At 43.9% G+C, this 20,103-nt stretch overlaps 1 protein-coding gene across 3 annotated transcripts in view; it reads right to left on the reverse strand.

Moving 5' to 3' along the window:
• The window catches only part of LOC139244702 (AF4/FMR2 family member 1-like), a 191,654-nt gene that overhangs the window by 22,877 nt on the left and 148,674 nt on the right, over nucleotides 1–20,103 (reverse strand). For all 3 annotated transcript variants that reach the window (XM_070871053.1, XM_070871052.1, XM_070871051.1), the window contains 4 exons: nucleotides 18,928–19,084; nucleotides 9,453–10,640; nucleotides 3,425–3,516; nucleotides 2,310–2,553 (listed from right to left, as the gene is read on the reverse strand). In XM_070871053.1, coding sequence (XP_070727154.1) covers nucleotides 2,310–2,553; nucleotides 3,425–3,516; nucleotides 9,453–10,640; nucleotides 18,928–19,084 — 1,681 coding nt within the window. The remainder of the gene's footprint in view (nucleotides 1–2,309; nucleotides 2,554–3,424; nucleotides 3,517–9,452; nucleotides 10,641–18,927; nucleotides 19,085–20,103) is intronic.

Consider the following 20,103-nt stretch of genomic DNA (forward strand, 5'->3'; position numbering starts at 1 on the left):
GAGTTCAGAAAAATGAGAGATGATCTTATTGAAACATAAGATAATGAGGGGGCTCGACAAGATGGATATTTCCACTTATAGGGGAAACTAAAACTAGGGGGCATAGTCTCAGAATAAGAGGCCGCCCACCCATTTAAAACTGAGATGAGGAGGAATTTCTTCTCTGAGGGTTGCAAGCCTGTGGAATTCTCTGCTCCAGAGAGCTGTGGAGGCTGGGACAGTGAATATATTTAAGGCGGAAATGACAGATATTTGAGCGATAAGAGAATAATGGATTATGGGAAGTGGGCAGGGAAGTGGAGCCGAGTCCATAATCAGATCAGCCATGATCTTATTAAATGGTGGAGTAGGCTCGAGGAGCCAAATGGCCTACTCATGCTCCTATTTCTTATGTTCTTATGTTGACAGAGGGGAGGCCATTAAATAAGCAGCTGAAGATGATTGGGCCCAGAATGCCTCGCTGAGAAATTCTTGCAGCAATGTCCAGGGGCTGTGACGAGTGGCTTCTAGCAAGCACAAGTATCTTCTCATCAGCTATAATATGACTCCAGCCATTGGAGGCTGTTCCCATTGGCTGCAGCTTTTCTGAGGTTCTTTCATGCCATACTCAGTTAAATACAGGATGTACCTCTCCAGTCAGGGACTCTTTGGTCTGCTAACATCCCTGGTCCGGCATCATTTCCGGTGGGGGGTCGTGACCCATGCTGTGTCCTGGGGCTGGCTGCTCCTCTTCTCTCCGCTGCCTCCGGTGTTCCCTCCTTGGCTGGGTCGGCGCGGAGAGGGAGCAAAAGAGCGTGGTGGCTGACTGAGGCACCGAAGTTGGGCGAGAAATGCTGCACAGTAGGCTTCTAGAACGCGGCCGCGTTGTTGTCAGCAGTACTCGGTAAGTCTAGGATACTGCTGACAATACTAGAGTCGGCATTACCTCCCATGGTCCGGAAAATTCTCTGTTGCGGTACCGGTCAGGTCCCAAGCGTGCTGGACTGGAGAGGTACAACTGTACTACCTTGATGTTGAGGGCAGCTATTCTTATCTCTCCTCTGGCATTCAGCTCTTGTGTCCATGTCTGAATTAAGGCTGTGCTGAGCTCTGGAGATCAGGCAGAATCTGAACTGAGCATCGGTGAGCAAGTAACATGGGATGTTTACCAGGAAAACTGGCTGTCCTTTTATGCTGCTTAAATTGTAAAAGTGAAACCAGCCAATTAAGCAAATTCCACAAACAATTTTACATCTATTCACTAATCTTCAATAAGGCACACTACACATTAAATATTTAAAACTGCATTTTTGTGCTATATGACTTGAATGTAGGGGGTATGATTAAGAAGTTTGCAGATAATAGAAATTGGCAGTGTGTTTGATAATGAAGAAGAAAGCTGTAGATTGGAGGAAGATATCAATGAACTGGTCAGGTGGGCAGAACAGTGGCAAATGGAAGTTAATCCAGAGAAGTGTGAGGTAATGCATTTGGGGAAGGCTAACAAGGCAAGGGCATACACAATAAATGATACGACATTGAGAAGTGTAGAGGAACAAAGGGACCTCGGAGTGCATCTCCACAGATCCCTGAAGGTAGCAGGATGTTGTTAAAGCGGCATATCAGATATTTTAGTAAACGAGGCATAGACTATAAGAACAGGGAGGTTATGCTTGAATTGTATAAAACACTAGTTAGGCCACAGCTCGAGTTCTGAGTGCAGTTCTGGTCTCCACATTACAAGAAAGATGTGATTGCACTGGAGAGGGTGCAGAGGAGATTTACGAGGATGTTGCCTGGACTGAAGAATTTTAGCTGTGAGGAAAGATTGGATAGGCTGGGTTTGTTTTCTTTGGAACAGAGGAGAGCTTATTGAGGTGTATAAAATTATGAGGGTCTCGATAGAGTGGATAGGAAGGACCTAATTCCCCTAGCAGAGGGGTCAACAACCAGGGGGCATAGATTTAAAGTAATTAGTAAGAGGTTTAAAGGGGATTTGAGGGGAAGTCTTTTCATCCAGTGGGGGGGGGTGGGCGGTTCTGAAACTCATTACCTGAAAGGGTGGTAGAGACAGAAACCCTCACCACATTTAAAAAGTACTTGGATGCACACTTGAAGTGCCGTAACCTACAGGGCTACAGAAAGTGGGATTAGGCTGGATAGCTCTTTGTGAGCTGGCGTGGACACAATGGGCCGAAATGGCCTCCTTCTGTGCAGTAAATGTCTTTGATTCTATCATTTGAACTACACAGCCAGGTTCCAACTATGCCATAACCCACTTGATATTTCTTATCCCTCAGCCAAATGAAGCAGAGAGTTCACAATCTTACCTTGCTTTTTAAGTGCCCTGACTGTTTATCCTCCGTTCTTTTGTGCTTGGAAGATAACGATCTGGATGAAGAGTTATTCTTGCTGCTCTTAAACTTGATATCACTAGCATTCATTGTGGAGACTTGGCTGGAAGAACTACTTCCACTGTTGTGCCGTTTGTGGGCAACCTTTGCTGGTTTCTGTACAGGAGATGGAAGTGGCGGTAGAAATGTTTTTTCCTTCTCAGAGGAAGACTTGGAAACTCTATGAGGAAGGATTAACAGAAATGTTGTGTTACCTTACAGCCAACTGTTAGCCTCTTGCTCAAATTACTGGCAAGCATTATATACTCAGATGTTTTAATATCAAAAGTGAAAGTTGCACACTTAAGTAGTCAGTAGTTTTTACCAATAGCAACAGGATAGGAACCTGGAGAACATGAGCAAATTAAAACACTTCCTGATAACAGACCTCCAGCATACAGCATGCCTCTTTCAACATTTCAGTTATAGTAGAATAGAACATCCACATATGAAATGGAAAGAGAGAAAAGCAGAGAGGGAAAACCTTCCATTAGAATCTCCTCCACATACATAATGCAAAAGAGAACTTTGATGTCTCACTGATTTGCCAGATTTCAGTTTAGAAAATATATTAACTGTGGTACTGCGAAAGGTATTTAAACCGAAGTAATGTTTTTGCTTATATTCAATACAATTATAGTTTTGTTTCATAAATTAGTAACTGCCATGCTAAGAGATGTGTTAAAATATACTTGTACAGCAGGCTCCCACTGCTGATGTGTTTGAATTTGTAGCCTTGTTGCGCTGACATACTCTTAGCGATTGGCCAGATTCAAAATTCTGTTGAATCATACTTGATTTACGAACAACAAAGTTTGTTCATGTCTCAAGTATTGACATTTTCCTTCTATGATCTGCACAGAAATGACTTACAGGTCAGCAAGTTTGTGTGCTAAATATATTCAAAGCACATGTATAGGAAGCAGTACTTTTAGCTGTGGCTAGTGAATCAGCAATACAGAGTTCAACAGGTGTCTGATGAGAACTGCTCAACTGTGTTACATTAAATCTCTCTCTGGCTAATTTTAGAAATTGTGATACTAGATACGCACAGTTTATGACTGGATTCCTTATGGCTTGAAGAGGACAACTTGTTTTCTTTATCCAGCCTTTGCTTTTTGCTCTCACTTGCTTCCACGCCACTCTGAAATAGAACATTTTAAAACAAAAAAAGAAAAACATGAAATACAGTAACTTAATGTCGATATTCAAAATTAAAACTGCGTTATACAATAACTTTTTCCCTCAATAGTTATACAATTATTATAAAACCTGAAATATGTCCAACTCAACACTTGAGAGCAGCCTCGTAGTTTGAATAATTCAGCATGTGACAACGGCTCAGCGAATTGTGAGCTTGGAATCAGAGCTTGGGCGAGTTTGATCATTTCTCTTTTGCTGAATTTTGGACCACATGATCAATATGGAATGTCTTTCCGAGAATGGAAAATTACACCATCGTACTTCTTCTCCTCTTCCTCTTCCCACATCCTCTATGCCAATCACGGCAACATAAATATCTCTAGATAAACCCAGAATCACATCACCAAAACTGGCGAGAAACAACTGCAAGAGGAGAAAGAATCCTTATACAGCTAGCAGACTAACTTCATATACTGCAATATTAAGTTTTCTCTATTCAAATTTTCTAGTTTGCACCAGCAATTTAAAAAAAAAAATAATTTCCCCTGTGCAATTCTTCCCAAGTGACCAGATTTCACTGCAGCTAAACTCAACAATGCCTTCCAGATAGCTGCTAGGTATGTGACAGCAGCTTGGGGCAATACTAAATATTTATTTGGGACATGGGCAGTGGGGGGGGGGCTAAACGTTGTGAAGTACAATGCTGCTTTCATTGCTGCACTTCACCTGAAAGCATTTTTGATCAGGAATGCATCAGGCAAGAAATCAGAGGTATAAGCCCAAATCCCACAACATAGGAACAGGAGTAGGCCATTCAGCCCCTTGAACCTGGCCTGCCATTCAATGAGATTTTCAGTCAAGTTTTTTGTCTTGTAACACTCCTGTGAAGCGCTTTGGGATGTTTTACTACATTAAAGTCGCTATATAAATACAAGTTGTTGTTGTTGTTGTTGTTGAGATCATGGCTGATCTGCAACCTAACTCCATATACCCACCTTTGGCCCATAATCCCTTAATACTTATAGTTAACAAAAAGTTATCAATCTCAGATTTAAAATTAACAGTTGGTCTAGTATCAATTGCTGTTTGTTGAAGAGAGTTCCAAACTTCTACCACCCTTTGTATGTAGAAGTGTTTCCTAAATTCACTCCTGAAAAGGTATGGCTCTAATTTTTAAACTATGCCCTCTAGTCCTAAAATCCCCAACCAGCAGAAATAATTTCTCTGTCTGCCCTATCTGCTCCCCTTAATATCTTGAAAACTTTGATCAAATCACCCCTTAATCTTCTAAATTCAAGGGACTACAGCCCTAACTTATATAATCTCTCCTCGTAACTTAACCCTTGAAATCTAGATATAATTCTGGTAAATCTACATTACACTCCCTCCAAGGTCAATATAGCCTTCCTAAAGTGTGGTGCCTAGAACTGCTCTCAGTACTCCAGGTGTGGTCTGACCACGATTTTGTATAGCTGCAGCATTACTTCTACCCCATTATATTCTAGTCCTCTAGATATAAAGGCCAGCATTCCATGAGCCTTTTTAGATATTTTCTGTACCTGTTCATGACATTTTAATGATCTATGTACTGGAACCCCCAAGTCTCTTTGGACCTCCACTGTTTTTAGCTTTTCACAATTTAGAAAGTATCCTGTTCTATCCTTTTAAATTCCAAAGTGGATGACCTCACATTTGCTTACTTTGAAATCCATTTGCCACAGTTTTGCCCATTCACTTAATTTACCAATATCCCTTTGTAATTTTATGCTTTCATCTACATGGTCGACAATGCCACCTATCTTTGTGGCATCGGCAAATTTGTATCTATGACTTTCTATGCCATCATCTAAGTTGTTAATAAATATTGTGAATAGTTGAGGCCCCAACACAGATCCCTGCGGGACAGCACTAGTCACATCCTGCCAATTTGAGTACCTAACCATTTCCCGACTGCCTGTCTCCTGTCGCTCAGCCAATTTCCTAACCTAGTCAATAATTTGCCCTCAATTCCATGGGATTCTACCTTAGATAACAGTCTCTTTTTTGGGACTTTGTCAGATGCTTTCCAGAAGTCCATATAAATAACATCCATTGACATTCCCCTGTCCACTACTTTAGTCACCTCCTCAAAAAATTAAATCAGGTTTGACAGGCATGACCTACCCTTTACAAATCTATGCTGGCTCTCTCTGATCAACTGAACATTTGAGGTGTGTTCCTTCACCCTATCCTTCTTGATAACAGACTTTAGGCTAACTGGTCTATAATTCCCTGGTTTCCAGCTCTCACCATTCTTAAATAGCGGAGAGAAATGTGCAATTTTTCAATGTAAAGGAATGGTTCCTGAATCTAGAGAACTTTGGACGATTACAATTAGGGCATCTGCGATATGCTCACCTACTTACTTTAAAACTCTGGGAGGGAAACCATTTGGTCCTGAGGATTTGTCACTCTTTAGTGCCATTATTTTCTTTATTACTGATATTTTACATATGTTAATTTTATCGAGTCCCTGTCCACGATTCAATCACAGTTTCATTGGGATATCTGGCATGTTATCCACAAGAATACTGACTATCATCTCAATTAGTTTTCTTTAAAAGTTGAGATTTTTGGGTTGATTTAAATCAGTTATGAAATAATACCATTATAATTTGCTGTATAATTTCCCCAGTAATTAGAATTACTATTGGTGTTTGTATTTCATCACCCCGCCCCCGCCCCCCCCGCCCTCCCCCCACTAAAATTACAAGCTTATCCAAATGATTTGGTTGATTACTTCATCAGTCCTGGTTGAGCCGAAATTTCCTCCAAGTATTAGGCAGACCGAAGCTATTGTCTTTGACCTCCACCATAGTTTCCCAGCCACCGATTCCATTCCCCTCCCTGGTTACTGTCTCAGACTGAACCGGACAGTTTGCAATCTTGGCGTCCTATTCGACGCTGAGCTGGGCTTCCGTTACCCCATCGCCCGTCTCTGCCCATCTGCCATTGAAACCTTCACCCATGCTTTTGTTACTTAGACTCAACTACTTCAATGTTCTCCTGGATGGCTTCCCATAAATCTAAACTTATCTAAAATTCTGCTGCCCATATTCTAACCCGCACCATGTTCCATTTATTCATTACCCTTGTGCTTGCTGGCCTTCATTGGCTCCCAGTCCACCAAGGATTTCAAACTTCTCATCCTCATGTTCAAACTCCTCCACGGCCTCGCACTTCTCTATGTGTAACTTCCTGCAGACCTACAATCCTCCTATGAAGTCTGCATTCCTCCAACTGTGGCCTCTTGTGCACCCCCACTTCCTTCATCCCACCATTGGCAGCCGTGCCTTCAGCCATCTAGGCCCCAAGCTCTGAAATTCTCTCGCTAAACTTCTCCTTTAATCCTACCTCTTTGGCCCTTTGTTTCACCTATCCCAAAGTCGTCGCCTTCGGCTCGGTGTCAGGTTTTTGTTTGATTAAACACCTGTGAAGCACCTCAGTTTTACTATGTTAAAGGTACTATATAAATGCAAGTTGCTGTTTTATATAAAATATATCTGATATAATGGGTTTTGATAGGGTAGTTAGAGAAAAACTGTTTCCACTGGCAGGAGGGTCGGTAACCAGAGGACACAGATTTAAGATAATTGGCAAAAAAGCAGGAGTGGGCAGAGAGAAAGAGACATTTCTTTTTTTAAACACAAGTTATTATGACCTGGAATGCACTGCCTGAAAGGCTGTAGGAAGCAGATTCAATAGCAACTTTCAAGAGGGAATTGGATAAATACTTGAAAAGGAAAAAATTGCAGGGCTATGGAGAAAGAGCATAGGCAAAGAAATGATTGGATTGCGCTTTCAAAGAACTAGCACAGGTGTGATCGGTCAAATGGCCACTTCCTGTACTGTAAATTCTATGCTTCTATGAATTGACACCTTGGACTTAAAAAAAAATAGTTTGTCAACAAAAAGTATTATAAATAGCAATATTTCCTACCAGTAATTTCTTGATAGAAATTTTAAAAACATTATCAAATGTTCCCCAGTAATTTAACTTCATCATTCAAAACAGTTCAGTTGGTAAATGCATGCCCAAGTGCAGTACCGAAATGATATACATCAGGCAGGTGACCATGATGCAGAAAGAGAGGACCAGGATTATCATTCCTGCTATCCAGTTATTTCGACTGAAATGTGTGTGTGAACGTCAAGAGAAAGTTTATTGGACTTTTGTGCAATTCCTCTTTCACTAAAAAGCCTTCTATTCACTATCTCAGCTTACACAAGAAAAATGGCAACTTGGGCAAGGTAGTTGGAGCCTGCTAGTGTGTGGAACAGTACCCCCAGCAAAAGTTGTCACATTAAGAGAGGAGGGGGAAAAAGGGAGTAAGTTGGGGGTGGGGGGTGCTCCCTTACCAGCTACCAATGCACACCACATCTAGGGCAGGGGGAAAAGGCAGGCAGACAGCATCCCTTACCCAATCTTTATAAGAATATCTACCTCCCTTATTTTCAAATCCCTCCATGGCCTCGCCCCTCCCTATCTCTGTATTGTCCTCTAGCCCCACATTCCCCCCCCCCCACCCCCGTCACCCAGAGATGTCTGCGCTTCTCTAATTCTGCCCTCCTGAGAATCCCTGATTATAATCGCTCAACGATTGGTGGCCGTGCCTTCTGTTGCCCAGGCCCCAAGCTCTGGAACTCCCTGCCTAAACCTTTCCACCTCTCTACCTCCCTTTCCTCCTTCAAGGCGCTCCTTAAAACATACCTCTTTGACCAAGCTTTTGGTCACCTGCACTAATTTCTACTTGTGGCTCGGTGTCAAATGTTTTATCTCATAATACTCCTATGAAACGCCTTGGGACATATATAAGTACAAGTTGTTGTTGCTGCTGTTGGGTCATATTGCTAAGCCTATGTAAAATGTTTGACCCCATTACTCAAACAATTGATAGCTGCTCAGGGAAGAGCAAGAACAAGGACAGAGCCTAAACATGTTGAAATTTATGTTCCTTATGCAATGCTCGCCAACTGCATTATTCTCCCAAGTATCCCAATCCATGCTTCTTTCAAGCACATTACAGCGCCACTGCAACACTAGAATACACCGATGACCCCCCAAACAAAAAGGTCTGACAACTTATTGATAAGTCAAACACCACCTGTATGGATGCCAAGCAGGCCGTGCTTGGAGTCGACCTATTGGGGTCCTGTGATGTCTCTAACCCACTTCTGGATTTAGTCCCAGTAGCACTGGATAAATAAACATGCCCAGAAGATACAGCACACTGTGCTGCTACCCCAAATCCCTTAGACTTCTTTGGAACTCTGACATTTTGCTTATGGAGCTACAGTGGTACATCTAATAAAGCGACTGATGTTGATTCTTCAAATATTAAGGGGTCCAACACAGATCTCCCACTCGCCCTTGGAAAGTCCATATACTCACTATGCTGTTAGGACAGGGTCAGAGCTCATTATATTGATCATCCAATCAGTGTTTAGATAGAGATTCATATAGGTCAAGCTCCGCATTTTGCATGGCTTGCATTTTTTTCGAGTACCTAAAGCTCCACAGAGTTAGAGAATAAATGATGTGCTAGAGAATGGATGATAAGAACAAGATGATATATTTCACATATGTGCTCCCCATAGATTGCATAAAAGGTCTATGAAATATATTGGATTCCTCTGACTTTGTGAAGCTTCAGAGACTCAATTACAAAAAATGTTCCACTTTACATACAGGCCATGAAGGAACTAGCCTTGCTTCAAGCAGTACAGATGCTGAAGCTCCTTCCTTTGCCACAAAAGACAGGAGGAATGTAAAAGCACTTTTACATTTAAATTCAGGGTCCCATGATTGCAATGTTCAAAATGAAAGTCAAAGGATGCATGGGAATTAGTAGGTTTTTGTTATTGGGAAGAAGGGAAGAGCAAGAAAGAAAAACTCACCATATGCTTTCTCTTGGTCTTGCTGGATGAGCTTTCCTTGCTCTCCTTCAATCCATTCTGATTCTTATGGCCAGTACATTCCATAATACAGTTTTTGGATTGTTGGTCCTCTTTGCCAGACAGTGATGGGATTCTGGATAGCAGACTTAAATCGATTTTTACCACTAATGGCCAGTTAACTTTACTCTCTCTTATCGGGGACAGCAAACCCCCAACGCCCCTGGCCGGCAAAACCTGATCTTTGAGAACGTTGTCCTTTACCTGATTGACTGGTTTAGTCCTACTTTCCTTTGTGATGGCTTTACTGGTGCTACTGTTGTTTTCTTCTTTGACCTTACCAGCAGGTTTATTAATGTCGTTGTGAATTTCCTCCCTAACCTGATTACGAGGTTTGTCGATGTTGGTCCGGGTTATCTCCCCAACCTCATTAGCAGGCTGAAGGAGGGTAGTCCTGTTTACCTCTTTGACTTCAGTGGCAGGTTTACTAATGTTAGTCTGGTTTACGTTCCTGACCTCAGCAGCAGATTTATGGAAGGTAGTCCTGCTTACCTCCTTGGCCGGTTTACTGATATTAGCCCCATTTTCAATATATTCCTGTCTCTGAGGTATGAGGGCTGCAGGAGGCAGACATGAAGGTGGCTCATATTTGTTGGAACCTTGGTCTGTGGACAAAGAGTCTCTCTCTATAAATTGCTTGGATTTGGGAGCATTCTGGATGGGACTCTTGTGCTTTTTCCTTTCAGATGAAATCTTGGCTGAAGAGTCAGATTGACTTTTCTCACTTGGCCACTGCCCATCTTTAACTTTGGCCTGTACTGTGGAAGGCTGGTCTTTATCACCATATGTGCAAGGTTCATTTTCAACTTTAACTTTTCGGGTTGCTTCAGGTACAGGATTTTTAACAGGTTTGTTAGGTTGCTTTTTACGAACAGCTTGTTGCAAGGTGCTGCCGTCATGCAGGGCAGGGGATTTCTGATGCTTGCTTTGGCTCAGAAATGCTTCCTGTGTAGTTCTTTTCTCTCTGCTAGAGCCAGTACGATCATGACCCTCCTTTGCTTCAGATGTCCGGTTGTCCTGGGAATTGTGCCCATCCAATAAATCGGTATGGCTCTCAGAAGGCATGACTGGCTGGCTCCCTGGATTCATCCAGTTATCAAGCTGCCATTTGTTTGCTGGTGAAGGGTCAGGCTACAAGAGAGACCACAAGGTAAAACAAGTCAGCTGTATTATGCTTACCAAATACCTAGGCATTAAAAAATATGCACACAGAATATTTTTCTAACAGTTACAAATTCCGACTGCATTAATTTAGTGCTTCCATCTCCCACATTGTATTAGAATGTCAACCCAAATACAGGCTGTAGAGGGCCGACTGTCCACAAGTGCATATTTCTAAAACAAGTTGTCCTGGAATATCTGACAATCTTGGCTGCCATTTTGTTGGGCTTGCACAGTGTGGTTTCTTCAAGTCAAGGTGGAACTGATGGAGAGAAGTTAGAAGTGAAACTCAGAAAAAAGAAACATTTTTAAGTGGCAAAAAGAAAAAAAAAACATCTTCATAGCAACAAAGAGAAACAGGAGAAGCAGTGAACAAAAATGAGAGCAATGTCCTACTTCAAGCAGCAAACCAGAGTCAAACAAATACATCGTTCTGCTCCTGTTTGCCATTATAAATATAGTACGAGTTTCAGACATCACTTTCCAATGATAGTACACAGGGAAGCAATACAATGAAACACCTGTGCAGACTTGCAAAAAGTACCTCTGTTATAATTTAGGCAATATCAGACATTTGCATCATAAAATGGCTTGTCCTCTGCAGTTTTAATTTCTGTAACTCCATCCCAGTTCCTTAGTCACAAAACTTAGTCAGTCTTCTTAAATTGGACGCCTTGATGGAAAGGATTTAAAAATGAGAACACTCTATTTAGAAAAAAAATACATCATGTGCATATGTATTTAAAGAAGCAATTCCAAAAAAGAATTAGAAACGCATTATAAATACTAGGGGCTGGATTTTCCGGTCCTTTGTGCTCCGGGTTTCACCCTGGAGCAGCGTGAAAGGCAGCACTGAGGTCTGCAGCACCCCACCGCGATCCTCCGGTTGGGTTTTGCACTGCCTGGAAGAGCTGCGCTGGGTGTGCAACGCCCCTGGTTATGACATCGGCGCGACTTTTGACTCATGCCCGACCTGTCTGCCAGGAAGTGCGCGTGCAATGACCGATTGGGAAATCAGAGCGGTCCACTGATGCCGGCGGTGGAGAGGAAGGTAATGTACTCCAAAAGTGTGAGCGAGTGTTTTGTGTTTTTAATTTTTGTGCGATGTGTGTTGAGGTGGCTGTTATATGAGTAAACCTGTATATACCTTGTGTAGCCACCAGAGGGCTCATCCCCTGGAGTCCCAAGGGATTGTACTTAAGGAGGCCTTACAGGCTGGAGAGGCACTCTGGAGACCTGCAATAAAAGACTAAGGTCACACTTTACTTTGAGTTCACAGTATCTAGTCAGACTCTTTATTCATACATAACTGGCGACGAGATACAGATGACAAACCCAACGATGCAGAGAACAGTGAGCATCATGGAGAAATTTTTGGAGGGAGATGATTGGGAAACCTTTGTGGAGCGACTCGACCAATACTTCGTAGCCAACGAGCTGGAAGGAAAAGCGAACGCTGCCAAACGAAGGGTGATTTTCCCCACCGTCTGCGGGGCACCAACATATGTCCTCATGAAAAATCTGCTTGCTCCAGCGAAACCCAGAGAGAAATCATACGATAATTTGTGCACACTGGTCCGGGAGCATCTGAACCCAAAGGAAAGCAGTCTGATGGAGAGGTACCGGTTCTACACCTACAAGAGGTCTGAAGGCAAGGAAGTGACGAGCTATGTCACCAAGCTGAGATGCCTTGCAGGACACTGCGAATTTGAAGGACATTTGGAGCACATGCTCAGGGACTTCTTCATACTTGACATAGAAACATAGAAACATAGAAAATAGGTGCAGGAGTAGGCCATTCGGCCCTTCTAGCCTGCACCGCCATTCAATGAGTTCATGGCTGAACATTCAACTTCAGTACCCCATTCCTGCTTTCTCGCCATACCCCTTGATCCCCCTAGCAGTAAGGACCTCATCTAACTCCTTTTTGAATATATTTAGTGAATTGGCCTCAACAACTTTCTGTGGTAGAGAATTCCACAGGTTCACCACTCTCTGGGTGAAGAAGTTCCTCCGCATCTCGGTCCTAAATGGCTTACCCCTTATCCTTAGACTGTGACCCCTGGTTCTGGACTTCCCCAACATTGGAAACATTCTTCCTGCATCTAACCTGTCTAACCCCGTCAGAATTTTATATGTTTCTATGAGGTCCCCTCTCATTCTTCTGAACTCCAGTGAATACAAGCCCAGTTGATCCAGTCTTTCTTGATAGGTCAGTCCCTCCATCCCGGGAATCAGTCTGGTGAACCTTCGCTGCACTCCCTCAATAGCAAGAATGTCCTTCCTCAGGTTAGGAGACCAAAACTGTACACAATACTCCAGGTGTGGCCTCACCAATGCCCTGTACAACTGTAGCAACACCTCCCTGCCCCTGTACTCAAATCCCCTTGCTATGAAGGCCAACATGCCATTTGCTTTCTTAACCGCCTGCTGCACCTGCATGCCAACCTTCAATGACTGATGTACCATGACACCCAGGTCTCTTTGCACCTCCCCTTTTCCTAATCTGTCACCATTCAGATAATAGTCTGTCTCTCTGTTTTTACCACCAAAGTGGATAACCTCACATTTATCCACATTGACCATGAAGTAATACTTCGCAAACTTTTAACTGTACAGACCCCAATCTTGAGTAAAGCCATAGCGATGGCCCAGGCATTCATTGTCACCAGTGACAATACTAAGCAAATCTCTCAGCACACTAGTGCTGCTACAAGTATTGTGAACAAAGTGATGTCGTTTTCAAATCGTAACGTACAGGGCACGCCCCACATGCCTGCAGCTGCATGTCCGAGAGTCCACCATCAAGGGTGATGAATGCACGGCCATTAATACCTTGTTGGCGCTGCGGGGGTGATCATCGTTTCCATTCATGCCGCTTCAAAGGGTATGTTTGCAAGGGCTGTGGAACAATGGGACACCTCCAACATATGTGCAGGCGAGCTGCAAACCCTGCTAATCCTGCAAACCACCATGTTGCAGTGGAGGACAGATCCACGATGGATCACGACGAACCAGAGCCTCAGAACGAGGAGGCAGAGGTATATGGGGTGCACACATTTACCACAAAGTGTCTCCCGATAATGCTGAAGGTTGAATTAAATAGACTCCTGGTGTCAATGGAGCTGGACACGGGCGCAAGCCAGTCCATTATGAGCAAAAAGGCTTTAGATGTAGTAAGGCATCAAGGCCAGTCCTGACTCCCATTCGCACTAAACTGAGAACTTACACAAAGGAACTGATTCCCGTAATCGGCAGTGCTACTGTAAAGGTCTCCGACGATAGAGCGATGCACAAGCTACCACTCTGGGTGGTACCGGGCGATGGTCCCATGCTACTCAGCATGAGCGGGCTGGGAAAGATACACTGGAACTGGGACGACGTCCGAGCGCTCTCTTCCGTTGACGACACTTCGTGTGTCCAGGTCTTAAAAAAGTACCCTCACTGCTCGAACCAGGCATCGGGAAGTTCCAAGGAGCAAAAGTGCAGATCCATTTGATTCCGAGGGCGCGACCCATCCATCACAAGGTGAGAGCAGTACCCTACATGATGAGAGAGTGGGTGGAGATCGAGCTGGACAGACTGCAATGAGAGGGCATCATTTCGCTGATCGAATTCAATGAGTGGGCCAGTCCGATTGTACCAGTCCTCAAGGGAGACGGCACCGTCAGAATCTGTGGCGATTAGAAAGTAACTATTAATCGTTTCTCCCTGCAGGATCAATACCCTCTACCAAAGGCAGACGCTGGCGGGAGGAAAGACATTCACAAAGCTGGATTTGACCTCGGCCTACATGACGCAGGAGCTGGAGGAATCGAAGGCCCTCACCTGCATCAACACACACAAAGGTCTCTTCATTTATAACAGATGCCCGTTTGGAATTCGATAAGCCGCGGCGATATTCCAGAGAAACATAGAAAGCTTATTGAAGTCGGTCCCGTGCACAGTGATCTTCCAGGCCAACATCTGTTTACAGGTCGGGGCACAGTCGAGCATCTGCAGAACCTGGAGGAGGTTCTTAGTCGACTTAACCGCGTGGGGCTCAGGTTAAAACGCTCGAAGTGCATTTTCCTGGCGCCTGAAGTGGAGTTCCTGGGGAGAAGAATCGTGGCGGACGGCATCAGGCCCACCGATTCGAAAACAGAGGCAATCGAGAACGCACCGAGGCCACAGAACATGACAGAGCTGCGGTCCTTTCTAGGATTCCTGAACTACTTTGGTAACTTCTTACTGGATCTCAGCACGCCTTACTGCATAAAGGGGTTGAATGGGTATGGGGTAAAAGCTAAGAAAATGCCTTTGTAAAAGCTAGAAAATTGTTATGCTCAAACAAATTGCTTGTGTTATATGATCTATGTAAGCGTTTGGTACTAGCATGTGATGTGTCGTCGTACAGGGTGTGTATTGCAGCAAGCTAATGAATCTGGGAAATTGCAACCGGTTGCCTATGCATCCAAAAGTCTGTCTAAGGCTGAGAGAGCCTACAGCATGATTGAAAAAGAAGTGTTAGCATTTGTTTATGGGGTAAAGATAATGCATCAATATCTGTTTGAGCTCAAATTTGAACTGGAAACCAATCATAAGCCACCGATATCCCTTTTTTTCCCGAAAGGAAGGGGATAAATATGAATGCATCAGCCCGCATCCAGAGATGGGCGCTCACGTTGTCCGCGTACAACTACGCCATCCGCCAAAGGCCAGGCAGAGAAAACTGTGCCGATGTTCTCAGTAGGCTGACATTGCCCACCACGGGGGTGGAAATGGCACAGCCCGCAGATTTAGTCATAGTAATGGAAGCAATCGAGAGTGAGCAATCACCCGTAACAGCCCGACAGATGAGAACCTGGACGAGCCAGATCCCTGTACTGTCTCTAGTAAAAAATTTGTATGCTTCACAGGAGCTGGTCCAGTGTCCCATTAGAAATGCAGGAAGAGATAAAGCCATACCAGCGGCGCAAAGATGAAATGTCTATACAGGCAGACTGCCTTCTGTAGGGTAATTGGGTAGTGGTCCCCAAGAAGGGCAGGGACACTTTCATCAGTGATCCCCACAGTACTCACCTAGGCATCGTAATGATGAAAGCAATAGCCAGATCCCACGTGTGGTGGCCTGGTATTGATGCGGACTTAGAGTTCTGCGTGCACAAATGTAACACGTGCTCGCAGTTAAGCAATGCACCCAGGGAGGTGCCACTAAGTTTATGGTCTTGGCCCTCCAAACCGTGGTCCAGGGTCCACGTCGACTCTGCAGGCCCGTTCTTGAGTAAAATGCTCCTAGTGGTTGTAGATGCGTACTCCAAATGGATTGAATGTGACAATGTCGGCAAGCACATCCACTGCCACCACTGAAAGCCTGCGAGCCGTGTTTGCCATGCACGGCCTGCCTGATGTCCTTGTGAGCGACAATGGGCCATGTTTCACCAGTGCAGAATTCAAAGAGTTCATGACCCGTAATGGGATCAAACGTGTTACATCTGCCCCGTTCAAACCAGCATCCAATGGTCAGACAGAGAGAGCAGTGCAAATCATCAAGCAGAGCTTGAAGAGGGTAACTGAAGGCTCACTGCAGACTCACCTATCCCGAGTCCTGCTTAGCTACCGCACGAGACCCCACTCGCTCACTGGGATTCCACCCGCTGAACTGCTCATGAAAAGGGCACTTAAGACAAGGCTCTCATTAGTCCACCTGATCTACATGAACAGGTAGAGAGCAAGCGGTTTCAACAAAGTACATATCATGATAGCGCAAATGTGTCACGTGAAATTGAAATCAATGATCCTGTATTTGTGTTGAACTATGGGCAAGGTTCAAAGTGGCTTCCCGGCACTGTTGTTGGCCAAAGAGAGAGTAGGGTGTTTCGGGTCCAACTTTCAAAATACTCACCCACCGAAAACACTTGGACCAAATCAAACTCAGATTTACGGACTATCCAGAGCAACCCACATTGGACCCTACCTTCTTTGAACCCCCAACATACACACCAATGGCAACCAACACTGCGGTTGACCACGAAGCAGAACTCATCACCCGCAGCAGCCCAGCAGGACTCACTACACTAGGCAGCACAGCAAGGCCAGCTGCACAGCAGCCCAGCGAGGGCCCAACAAACGACTCACCAAAACCAGCATTTGCACCGAGACGATCAACCAGGGAAAGAAAAGGCTCCAGATCGACTCACCTTGTAAATAGTTATACTATTGACTTTGGTGGGGGGGTGGTGGGGGCAGTGTTATATATGTGTAAACCTGTGTGTAGCCACCAGAGGGCTCATCCCCTGGAGTCCCAAGGAATTCCTTGGGAGCACTGGTACTTAAGGGGGCCTCACAGGCTGGAGAGACACTCTGGAGACCTGCAATAAAAGACTAAGGTCACACTTTACTTTGAGCTCACAGTATCTAGTCAAGACTCTTTATTCATATATAACAGTGGCGTTTAGGTTTTTTTAGGTTTCCCCCCGCCAGGCCTCTCTTGGAGCGCTCCCGGCCCGGCTCTTTAACTCAGGAGTTTCCCTTCCTTGCGCCAAGAGGTGTACAATGCCTCTTAGCGCTGCGCCCCCTGTGCAGGGCCCAGATGTCCATACTTAAATACTCAAGAGCAAACTATTCCTGGCCGCTAACTTTCCCGCCCCGCCATCATTATTGTCCCGAAAATAGAAAAGCCAAAAATCCAGCCAATGGAGTCAGATTGAATCAATTATACTTAGATTCTAATATTTTCCCTCTGTCAAAAAAAAAAAGCAAAAATTACATTCTCGAAAAAGAAAGTTTTGTTGATCAGTTGGATGTTCAGTGGCGTGGCTTACAGATAGTCTAGGGTCTGGAGCATAATTGTGACATTTATTTGCTAACTTGGTCTGTCCTTTAAAGGCTTAGTAGGCAAATTCAGGTATTCTTTTGTTAAGTGAGGGTATTAAGGGATATGGAACTAAGGTGAGTAAATACAGGTCAGCCATGAACTAATTGAATGGTGGAACAGGCTCGAGGGGCTGAATGGGCCATCCCTATCCCTATGTTCGTATCTTCCTAATTGCAGTTACCACTTTTTGGAAATTTCAGTCTCTAGGTCAATGACAAATTTTCTCTGTTTTTAAAATAATATTGTTTTACATCTGTGACTAAGTGAGGCATCTGAACAAGACAGAAATGTAATGCATGCAAGAATATCCACTTTTACATAAAAATTCTTAGAAAGTCAAATATGAAGCTGAATTCTGAAAATTAAGCATCAAAAGTGAAATCTTATATTCTGCAAATTAAGGAACCACTTTCCCTTTCACCATCTGGATCTACCTGCCGTAACTAATTCTATTGTAGTAACTGGGTTCCAGTCGTCAAGATTTAAAGTAACTACTGCAGAATTAAATTGTTATGTTTCAAGACAGTTAATTAATTTTGTTCAACATGGAGATATATTGGGGGCGAAATTGCCCTTTTTTTATAGCTCCGTTAGCGCCTCCGGGGGGTGGAGGAAACTTTTCGCCCGGGGAGGGGGACATTACCGCCTCCAGGGAATTGCCCAGGAATTTGCGGAGGCGCTCCGCATAAGCATCCCAGGCCACCACGCACGGCGATTACGTCATTGCCGTGCATGGTGACCCTCATTGACCCACGCCAACCCCTTAACACCCCGTGGTGGAGATTACCCTGCGTGCTACGAGCAGATGTCAACGCCAGCTTTGCGGGTCGCAAAGCTGCCCGACATTCACTCTCGGGGTGCTCCTTAAAGGGGAGGGTGCCAGTGCCCTGGGCTGCCATTTATTTTTGGCTGCCGACTCTCGGGTTGGCTCAACGATGGCAACCCGACCATGGCCCGTGCCACCATCGTGGCTGCAGGCCCTGTCGCATGCTGCCCTGGTGGAGGCCATCAGAGGCCTTAGAGTGCTCAGCAGCCCTCCCCTTTAAACGAAGGGAAGGGGCGTTGAAGCGTGTCAGAGCTACACGGAGCATCTGCATAGCAGTACCCTCAACGCCCCAGTTACCGCCCCCAAAGGAAGTGAAACACAGGAGATTGCATTCAGTTTCCTTTGAGGGGCGGTAAGAGCAATTCCGCGGCGAGGGTGGGACTTCTGCACTGGGCGCAGAAAGTCTCGGCCCCAGAAGGTTACCATCCTCAATCGGGGCGCAGGGCAATTTTGCCCCCTTTATGTTTTAAGGGTTTATCTTCTCGCAGTCACCATGTAATTTGGTATAAAGAAAGCAACATAGGCTCAAAGTCTAAACATTTATTTTTCAACATATTGTTTACTGCTTCTCGTACCTCGGGAGTGGGAGCCCTTGATGCTCCTTCACTATCACTGGAGCTGCTTTCACTCTCTGAATCAGAGCCAGAAGAATTCTCAGATTCACTCAAGTTGTTTAATCCACCATTGGAATGTCTTGGTACCATATTGTCACTCTGGGTTAGCAAGGAAGCACTGTGGAACAACAAAACATTGAAGTCAGAGAAGGCAACGGACATTGCATGTGGTTTTAGCTATACAGAATTGTTAAATATATATACAAAATATATATTTTTGCTTTCTTCGTACCAATTATTTTCATGATTAATGTAAAGTCCGATTAGTTGTTTTAATTGCATAAAATAATTTTAATTTGTTCATGTCTTTCTATTTACAATTTTATTTAATTTCAGATATGAAATAATTTGTTTTTTGTTAATGAAAAGGATTTATTTTTATCAACTGCTATTTTAGCTATCACTATGGTTAACAAAAACCATGGTGGTAGTGCATCAGATAGTGGACGCCAAGGCAAAATGTAGTGCTTCTACCATTACCCCAGCTGAAATCAGCACAGAATAAAGATTGAACTAAGTCCGCATGACTTGGTACCATACTATAAAATATATTCGATTTGAGCACACAAAACTCATAATAGCCATAAAATGTACTTTCCATTTGCCCAGTTCAACACTACTTCAATATTATGGCAACTATGATAACTCATGCATCTCATCTTGGATTTAAAAACATGTTGCATCTTTGCATGATAATGTTTTGAATAGGAGATCATTCCTGGAATACGATTACAGTTTAGGAATTGTCAGTCATCAACAGCTTCACTACTTTAAGAGAGCTGTGCTTGACATGTTAATTCACAAGATTAGAAATTTACTCAGCAAAAGGTAATAATGTAGCATCTATTAGAAGGGGAGCTGAGTTTTTAAAATCAGGACTGGTGGGCCAGGATTACCATATAGTTGATGGTTCATAGTCTAAAAACAGAATCATCAGCAAAGCAAAAGAAAATGACATCAGTGTAGGTCTGAAAATGTGTCAACTTCTTCATATGGCAAAAGTTTTTCAGCGATGTCAGAAGTCAGAGGGCTATTAAAGATTGCAATGAGCTATTGAAGGATTCCTCAGATCAAATTTGAATGGACTCCCAGGGTACGCAATAGGTCTTAACTGAATTACTTTGCATCAGTCTTCAC

The sequence above is a fragment of the Pristiophorus japonicus genome, chromosome 2, assembly GCF_044704955.1.
Source record: "Pristiophorus japonicus isolate sPriJap1 chromosome 2, sPriJap1.hap1, whole genome shotgun sequence".
Lineage (NCBI taxonomy): Eukaryota > Metazoa > Chordata > Chondrichthyes > Pristiophoridae > Pristiophorus > Pristiophorus japonicus.